At 38.1% G+C, this 9,614-nt stretch overlaps 1 protein-coding gene across 1 annotated transcript; it reads right to left on the reverse strand.

Annotated features, from left to right (window-relative positions):
- Nucleotides 1-3,197: 3,197 nt before the first annotated feature.
- LOC119982292 (protein NRT1/ PTR FAMILY 4.3-like) lies at nucleotides 3,198-6,901 on the reverse strand. The gene is made up of 5 exons (XM_038825595.1): nucleotides 6,521-6,901; nucleotides 5,961-6,178; nucleotides 4,868-5,314; nucleotides 4,482-4,594; nucleotides 3,198-4,282 (listed from the first exon to the last, which is right to left on the reverse strand). Exons 1-5 carry the CDS (start codon nucleotides 6,690-6,692, stop codon nucleotides 3,385-3,387), a joined length of 1,848 nt encoding a protein of 615 aa, XP_038681523.1. The 5' UTR covers nucleotides 6,693-6,901; the 3' UTR covers nucleotides 3,198-3,384.
- Nucleotides 6,902-9,614: the final 2,713 nt, after the last annotated feature.

The raw sequence follows: 9,614 nt of genomic DNA on the forward strand, positions 1-9,614 counted from the left end.
CCGAAAAAGGGTTGATGGGAAGGTCTTACACATTACCAGGGTATTGGCCCCCTGACACTCCATCATTGATTTGAAACCCTAGATATGGTCACACGGGTCAGTCATCCCTTCATACTTCTCCAGTTTTGGAACAATGAGGTGACGGGGCATTTCAACTTCAAGAATTTTAGGAGCTAAGGGGTTAGCGTACTGTCCGACACCCCTTCCATTAGGGACACTCCTTGTAGGGCTGCAATCTTCTTGTTCATCTAGGTGCCGATCGACATCTTCATTGTAGGTAGTTCCCCTTCTGGTGCTTTCTCCAACAGTTCCATCTGGGTTCTTTTTTCGGACAAGTTATCTGAGTGTCAACTCTTTACTTCCTCATTATTTCGAACTATCTGGTTCAGTGGGGGTACTTCTTGCCGACTTACGGCTAGGTTCCCTTGTGATTGCTGGTTCATAATTAGTTCAGTCAACATTTGAATCTGCTGAGAGAGTTGTTGGAACTGCTCCTGAGTGCAAGGTTCTTTGGATGGTCCAACCTGAGGGTCTGGCAGGTCGATTCGGCCAGCGCCATCCCCATGGTGTCTGACTTCACCCTGATGGGGGTTATCATCTTGTTCACGATTGGGATCATTAGGGTCCACAACTTGACGGCTTATTTCTGAAGCAGAAGCGACGTTCCTTCTCGGTCTGACCATTGTGAGTTTCTTTAGGGAAGTGTACTTCCTTCCCACAGACGACGTCAAACTGATGATGTCTGAAACAGGTCTACCCTATCAGACAAATCAGCTAAGTAGACTAAGCTAGAATAAGTAATTTCTCCTTTGTTGGTACGTGATCTCTTCCTTCCTGCACAAGAAGCGAACGTAAGCTTCGGTAGGGCCCTGAGAGTGTACTCAGGGGGACCTCTCCGACACTCAAGTCAGTATAGTACTAAACTTGGGACGATGACTCGTTGCTTCGAGCGTTGCCTCTTGCTCAGTAAGTATTTCAGAGTGCAGGAGTTAGAATGTTTACCTGAGGGCAGAGGTTCCCCTTTTATATGAGCTTGAAGTGTTTGAGTTGTAATAGGAGTCAGACTCTCTCTCATTGGTTTTCCAGAGAGTTTCTCGGATGGTAAATTTCATCTGTATCCCTCTCCAAAGGGGAGTTGGACTCTGTAAAGAGTTGGTATCCTATTGAGACTCTTCATTGTATGACCTGGTATATACCTACTTCGGTTATGTAGGGACATTATCAAGGTTGTACTTCAGCATGATAGAAGCGGGATCAATTTCATTGACTTCAATATGTAATTTTTGGAGGGATCGAAGTGTACCCTTTGACTCTTCCTTCATCCGGGCCCAGCTGACACTTGAGTTGTCATGTGGCATTTTCTTATTTGCAGGGGTATTTTGGTAGTATCAAATACTCAAGAATCTTATCATCCCCTCAAGTTGAGCATAATCAACTTTGTAAAGTTGATCATGTTCAACTAGTCAAAATTTTGAACATGAAATTGTTTGTCTGAGGCTTCTTTGTCCAGATGACCTTTGCTCCTCAAGAATGCTACCATTTTTTGGCATTGAGCGCATCAGTCAAACCTGCCCCATTTTGTCGATCAATGTTCCCAGTCACTTGATTAGCTGTGTATGATTTGTTGTTTTAATTCCCTTGATTGTTCTGTCTTTGTTTCTTCAAAAGCTGTTTTGGAAATCCATAAATTATGAAGCATCTATCCACAGTGTGGTTTCTGAAGCAAATATTAGGGCATTGAAGCTCGTTGACATAGACGACGGAGCTCTAGAATCTTCACTAGATGTTCTTGATCAGACTTCACTCTTGTTGCGCAGATATCAATATTCGAGAATCTTATCAATAAATTCATCAATAATAGTTAAAAGAGTTCTAGATTGGATTGGTCATAGAGAACATGGTGAACAAAAACTTCTTGGTCTTTCAGCTTTGGTCATTATGGAAATACAAAGTGTTGGAATGCTGCAAACCCATAAGTTGGAGTCTGCCTATTTTGCCATGTAAGGTCCAAATATTTGGTGTGTGTATGTGGATAGTTGGTATAATATAGGGATGTCAACGAGGCGGGTTTGAGGTGGGATCATTTTATTCGTCCCCGTTTCTGTTAGATAAATTTTTACCCGTCCCCATTATTTTAATCTTTGCCCCATCCCTGTATCCGCATGGGTGGGTAATCCCCGCCTGTTTACCCGTCCCCGCCAATTTTAACAATAAATGTAAAAATTAATAAATTGAAAAAAAAATTGAACATATGAATTTGAAAAATAAAGTTTTAAACTAACAATCATCCAAAAGAACAAGATCAAAGAAGGTGGGGTGAATTAGAAATTTTATTTTGACTAATATATATAAATAAGCTATACATATTATATTTAGTATATACGTAATTAATAATATACGAGTACGGGGTGAGTTGGATTTCGACAAACCCATCCCCGTATCTGCCCCTGTTATTTTCTCTATAAAATACACTCACCTGTCCCCGACCCATTATTAACGGGACATATCCGTTTAAGTTGGGGCGGATTATGTGGATACCTTATGGGTTGGGATATTTATGACATCGCTAGTATAGCAAGTTATGATTAGTGTCATGACCAAAGTAAGTGGAGGTAAGTGGAGAAAGGATATAGCTGAGGATGAGAGCAAAGGAGGGGGCCATCCATGCCAGTATTTTAGGCAACACTTTGATGAATATATAGAGATAGTAGAGGGGGGCATAGCTCCAACATCAAAACATGTTTTGGACATGTTTTCCAACCAAAAAGGTGCTTGATGGGGCAATACAAAACAAGACAATATAACTACTCTTACTAGATCGTCTCTCTCTGTCAAGAATCACTACTCATTCTTCTTGACTTTATTGCGAGAAACGCTTGATTTATATCCCATATACATGCATCACATCATGTTAGTTTGATTTTTCCCACAGGACCCCCACTCCTCTCCTTCTTCAAAGCAATAAAGCACTAACAAAGCCACCCACACCCACTTAGCATATATGTATTCCTTTTCCGTCATTCAACAAGACATGCATATTCATTGGATCTTGCAAATGGTGATTGACCCTTTATTCCCTGGGGAACTTGAAAAGCTTCTCTAATTTGCCTTCGACTCAAGTACTACTTTTTCTCTCACTGAAATGCAGATTTGATTCAAAAAAGTACTTTCAACTGTCCAAGCATATGCAAAACCCATTGAGTACTTAATTCTTAATAGTAATTTCAAGGATAGTATACAATTATTGTGCCCTGGAGGGCATTCTTCTCTCTCACACATACATTCTCTCTCTCTCTCTCTCTACACACACACATATATACTTATTTTCATTATTTTTCTTCTAATACAAGTATACATTTATCAAGGAAATAGAACATTCATGGTTTAAGGAATGCTTTCATCTGAAGTTCTTTTGGAAGAGCTGAAGCGATGATCATATTGGTTCAAGTCCTCTCCGTGTGTTCCATTCGTTTGTGATGTTGATACAAATGGACTGAGAGAGTGCCATCTAGCCCAAAAGAGATAGTGAATGAAGTTGAGGAAGCTAAGAACTGCTAGAGTCCAATAGAAAAGGTCAAGTCTATCTTTGTTCAAATCATTATCACTGAGCCAACCAACATTTGAAGAGCTTGAGGTGATCTTATTCACCAAAGAAACCAATAAGGAACTCAAGTAAAACCCTAAAGAGTATGAGCAGTAAGTCACTGCTGTTAAGAATGCTTGCATTCCTTTCAATGACTGCTTGTAGAAGAACTCAATCAACCCTACTGCAGTTAACATCTCCGATAATCCAAAGATCAAAAACTGTGGAGTAATCCAAAAGATGGATATTATTTCCTTCGAATGCACCGCCAAATCTCTTCTCTTCTTCTCCATAAGAGCTGCTGATACCATTGAAAATGTGGCAAGAAACAGGCCAAGACCTATTCTTTGCAAGGGTGGGATTCCGGACTCATGACCTGTGAACTTTCTTGTAAAAGGAACAAAGAAAGTGTCGTAAAGAGGGACTAAGATGATGAGAATAACATAAGGGATAGCTTGAAGTGAGGCTGGAGGGATGTGGAAGGATTTGGTGAGTTGGGTGTTCATAGCACTCCCTTGTTGGACTGAGAAGGTTTGGAGTTGAGCTAAAACAGTGTTGAAAACAATTGTGCAAGCGAAAATGGGAAGAACTGAAATCAGTATCTTCACTTGATCGACTTGGTTCACAGTGCAAAGTCTCCACGGACTTTCCTTTATATTGTTTCCATCTTCAACTTTGATGCAGGCATTGTCCAAGAACCTGCAGAAATTTTGCTTACTGTCATTCGGCAATTAATCAAGTGTAAACTTCGAGATTTAAGAAATGGTTTACAGATTGAATACAGGTTTGATCCGAACTTGAGCATAGAACAAGATGAACAAATATGTGAACAATGATCCCTCATGAAGAACACGGTAGTGACAGGAAAGCATAGAATGTATTACAAATTGTGACTTGCCTCAATCTCTGCGTGTGAGGTAAACTGCCAGAGTCAGTAGTTTGGCTTCCATGAAGTATCTGTGGATTAGATGGGCATATTTGCTTTCTCTTCAATATTGTGGCCACGAAAACCTGAACATGTAGAAACTCAAGAAATGAGAATTCTACTATTACTACAGAGCTGATACATAGTAACAACTGCAAAGAAAGGGATCAAATGCACAAGACTTGCGTTACTACTGTAATTTAGGGTCATAATGTATGCAGTTTGAAAACCCCTAGTCGATAAATACATGTTTTGACAGCACAAATCGTCATATACTTAACTCATCAGGCAAAATGGCGTGCGCACAAACCACAAAATAGTGAACATTTAACCAAACGAGCAGGGAAAAAAAGCTTTACTTGAGCAATAGGAGTGAATATGCTTCCTTGAGGTGGTTTGTTCCTGTAGTATAGAGTTCCACAAACCAAGGAAATCAAGCCCATGGCCATGGCAGCAGCAGAAACACCAAACCCAACATCCATTCCAGAGTGTGTTTGCACCCAAACAAGTAGTGTTAGGGCAACAAACTCACCCATAGAGAAGGCAAAGTAGGCACCATTGAAGTAGGTGGAGAGCATTTTCAACTGCTTGGGATTGTTCTGATTGAACTGGTCACCTCCATGAGCAATCATGTTGGGCTTAACACAGCCACTCCCTAATGCCACCAAGTACAATGCTGCAAAGAATATAAAGGCCTTGAAGCCCTTTGCTTCCTCACAGGGAGGAGCTCCATTGGTCACTAACATATTGCACTTGGGTGGCTTTAGTTGAAGAAGATGAGCTTGGACTGATAGTAATATGAAACCCTGCATGAGAAAAAGAAGAAAACTGTTTAAACACAAACATCAAGTGTATTTCTTAATTTTCTATGACAATTTATTCGAAATTATATATTAAAATATCACTGTAATTTTAAAGAAAAAGAACTGAGAAAGAAAGATTGTCATATAAACTATACAATATAGTAATTTCTAGTAACCTTAGAGAAATTTTGAATTTCTTTGAGAAGGTATAAAAATGAAGCTACTGTTATTGTGGGTGTGAGAGGTATAGAAGAGACAAACCAGAGGCTTTCTTTTCTCTCAAATAAACAAAAGAAGAGCTTGGACTGATAATAGGAAACTCTACATCATCTGTGCACATGAACAAAACTTCTAAAACAAATATCTATTATAGACTCTCTTTCACACAAACAACGAAAAATATTTATCCTCCCTTTGATTGGGAGGACTTATTCATATAAAAAAAAGAAAAGTATTTTCTTTGTTACAATTATCTATAAAATTAGTTTTCTTTTTCCCTTTTGAGACTTCTATAAAATAGACAGACTAAAAGGAGATAAAGAACCAAAAAAGTTGAGACCAATTATAAACAAAAGAAAGAAAAAGAAATCTTGGAAAAAGAAAACAAAAGTGGATTTGATGAATGAGAGGGGAACTAATGAAAGCTTACAGAAAGTTCCACAAAACCAAAGATGAGCATGGTCCAGAAACTCCCAAGAAAAGAATCAGAAAGGTAGCCACCAAGGAGGGCCAAGAGGAAGACAGTTCCAACAAAGTTTGTCACAATGTTTGCAGACTCAGACAATGAAAAGTGCATCTCATTTATCAAATATGTTATCAGGTTGTTCCCTACTGCTGCTATTGCCATTATCTCAAATGCTTGTAGCCCTGCAATATTTCCAAAATCAAAATTAAACTTCATTGGACATAATAATGACAAATGTGACTACTTAATTTCAGCTTTTCTATGTATCTTTAGCTTTATAGCACTACCAAATACAAAAACATGTTACACCCATTTGGAAAAAATATATATAATATAACCACTAAAAAACTTTATTTATTTGGAAAAAAAAAACATTTCGGAACTTTTACCAAGCAAATTGATAGTTAATCAAATCCAAAATCACCCTTAGAAAAGCACAAAAATCCATCTTACAGAATATAGATATGGAACAAAGGAATCTATGCACACATTCATACACGGAGAGAGAGAGAGAGAGAGCATACCAAGAATAAATGCAGCAGCCCTCATTCCTCCATGGTTGTGAGGGTTAGAAAGCTTGCCTCGCCAATCAACAGTGGAATCCTCACAATAAAAGTTGCCACCTTTAGTGCTGCTCTGCCTCCTCCCCTCCATTTCCCTGTCCATCTCCATCTCCATCTCCATCTCCATCTCCATTTTCAAGTCTTAGAGAGAAAAGGAAAGACCTTGCGGAGAAAATCTGAAGATGGGTTTCTTTGAGTTGCTCTATTTCTTAATCTGAGGAGGCATGGAAGGTGAAGTGGAAATTTATAGGCACCTCAAGACTCAAAGCCCCCACCTCTTAGTTTCTTGAAAAAAATGGAATGAGAATGAGAAACTCACACGCACCATTGCCCACGTGGACCACACTTGCACCAGAGAAAGTGTAATTATTTGCTCTTCTTCAAAAATGAAAAATCTCTTGTTTGATATTTAAACAATTAAAGAAAGACTAATTAACATTCTTAAGTTTCTACTATTATGTGTTTCCGAAATGGATAGAGAGTTGACATATGTAGACTGTAGTTGTCCTCTCTGTTCTTCTAAGGTCAAGATGGACCCTCACATTTCTACTAAGCTCTAATATTTGATTACTACATCTGAAAACAAAAAATAAATAAAATATTGTTCTTATAATTTAAATAAAATATTTATTATATAATAAACAATATATATGCGCAAAAATAAAGGGGTGGTTAGGTGCATACCCTATGGTGCACTTAGTGAAATCAGAATGATGAGTATTGCATTAGTTTTTGGAAGTGCAAGGCACTGTTAAGAACTTTATTAATTATTATGTTGTAGATTTTATGTGGGTGGATATAAAACAAAATCCGGGAAAAGTAAGAATAACTCAATGAATGATATTTAGATTTAGGGTTATTATGGTAACGGTAATTGTTACCAAACAAGGATTACCATTACCGATCATATTGGTATTGCGAAATTCCTATCCGTTATCGTTACTGGTAACATTGATAAATCATCGGTCAGTATATCGTTTAATCGGTATTGTTAGTCGGTAATTGATAAATTTATCGATCTAGAAAATGTAGCAAATGACTATAACCTGAAAGGTTGAAACAATACCAATGCTTCCAAATTTACCTAGAAACAATCAGCCCTACAAATAAGTGAACAACCATTCAAATAAGCAATTTACCACTCCAAAATCCAAAAAGGCAAATTTACCTGGAAATAATTTGCCACTACCAGTAGTGCAGTATTACAGTACCATTCAAATAAGCAATTTACCACTCCAAGTCTCCAAATAAGGCAATACTACAGTCTGCAGTACTAGACTACCAATACTTGCAAAGTTGCAAAAATTCAGAATTTGAAGATTACATGAACCAAATACCAATTGCATGAGTCAGAATAAGTCAATAAGATCAAGCAAACTCAACTTAAAATCAAGCAAACCAAACTACAGATAGAAAACAACATAGAAAATGTCACTGCCCAAAGCAACTTCAATCTTCAACATCCTCTTCTTTTCAGTAACAACATAGAAAAGTTCCACTGATGATTGTCAAATGATCCAGCATCTTCCGCTTTTTTTTCACTGCAAACGAAATAGAAAAGTTCCATTTATGATTTGTCAAATGATCCACAAATAAATTAATAGACTAAAGTTCATCAAGTCTGACACTATCACAAAGATTAAGTGAGATGTGCAAGATTTAGATGTACTAAGTGACAATGTAGCATAATAAAACTTCTTCAGAAAATGCACAAAGGCCTTAGCCTTCTCCCAATTCTCCTCATATGGTGGCCCTACCCTCGTAAATCCATCTTTATCTTTCTCATTGAAATAACTCATAAAATGAGCATTTTCTTCCACCATTCTAGCAAAAACCTTCTTGAACTTATCGGCACATTCTAGCATTTTGTAGGTTGAATTCCACCTAGTTGAAACATCCATTGGTATGTTTGACATTTGGTCCATTTTGAACATGATGACATATTCCCTAAACTTGTCTAACCTTGCGGAAAATGAATGAATATACTTTACACAATTCATTATGCCTTCAATTGAACTATAAAGCTCCTTCAAGTTATCCTTAACAATCAAATTAAGAATGTGACAAGCACACCTCATATGCAATTACTCCATTTTGAGCAAAAGGGTATTCATCTTACCAAGTATTTTTTCCATGTACTCAATTGCCCCATCATTAGCGGAAGCATTATCAACCATAATGCTAAAGACTTTTTCAATCCCCCAACTTCTCAAACACATCTCCAAACACCTCCGTATGTCATCACCCCTATGACAAGTCTTTGTGAAGTTGATTATTCTTTTATACAAATTCCATTGATGCAAAGCAACCCCAAACAACTCGAGTGAATGAAACTTAACAACCAAACTCAGCAAATATCCACTGGGCTTGAACAACAAAAGCTAAACCCCATATAAGTGATAAACCGAACAAGTGAATAACGCCAAAATAGACTAAAGATTAACCACTACACAGATAAGCAGTGTTGAAGGACTCCTCACGCGGCAGTGCAGTGAAGGAGGGCTAGGAGGTTGCTGTAGGGTGACTCCTCAACCTAATCTCCCAACTCTTGTAACGCTCACGACTTTTCGTTAATTTTTCAAAACTGCCTCTGTCTCCCCCACCAACCTAACTTCAAAACCCATACATTACAAAACTAGCCCCCACAATTAAAAGAAATAGCAAACAGGTCCTTACAATATAAATTGTGCATCTTGCATCATTCCCTCTGGGTTAAAAAAACTCGACTCCATACGAGTTGATAATTTGGCTGTAAGTCACTGGTCTGGGTCAAGGCGCATGAATTCCTCCTCACTAATCCAGCAATTCTCACAATCAGGTTTGACAACCCACTTAACAAGAAATTTGAAATAAACAGAATTGTGAGCCTTGATTGCCTGCACTTGGAGTACCTTCTCGATCATTTGCCCCCACACTACCACTTGAAGTTGGTGTCGCACCAGGCAAATGAGTAGTGCTAGAGGAAGGAGGGAAATCACCAACAAAGCTGTACAGGCCAGAAACATTAAAAATGGTTGAGGTGTGCATATTAGAGGAAATGGCCACTTTATAAGCA

The sequence above is a fragment of the Tripterygium wilfordii genome, chromosome 17, assembly GCF_013401445.1.
Source record: "Tripterygium wilfordii isolate XIE 37 chromosome 17, ASM1340144v1, whole genome shotgun sequence".
Taxonomy (NCBI): domain Eukaryota; kingdom Viridiplantae; phylum Streptophyta; class Magnoliopsida; order Celastrales; family Celastraceae; genus Tripterygium; species Tripterygium wilfordii.

Excerpts from the sequence above, each read along its gene's own strand:
- LOC119982292 (XM_038825595.1), bottom strand. The coding sequence starts at position 6,692 with ATGGAGATGGAGATGGAGATGGAGATGGAGATGGACAGGGAAATGGAG. Across the intron at positions 6,179-6,520 it reads GGCTGCTGCATTTATTCTTG|GGCTACAAGCATTTGAGATA; the intron begins GTATGCTCTCTC and ends GAAATATTGCAG. Across the intron at positions 4,283-4,481 it reads CCTCACACGCAGAGATTGAG|GTTCTTGGACAATGCCTGCA; the intron begins GCAAGTCACAAT and ends AAATTTCTGCAG.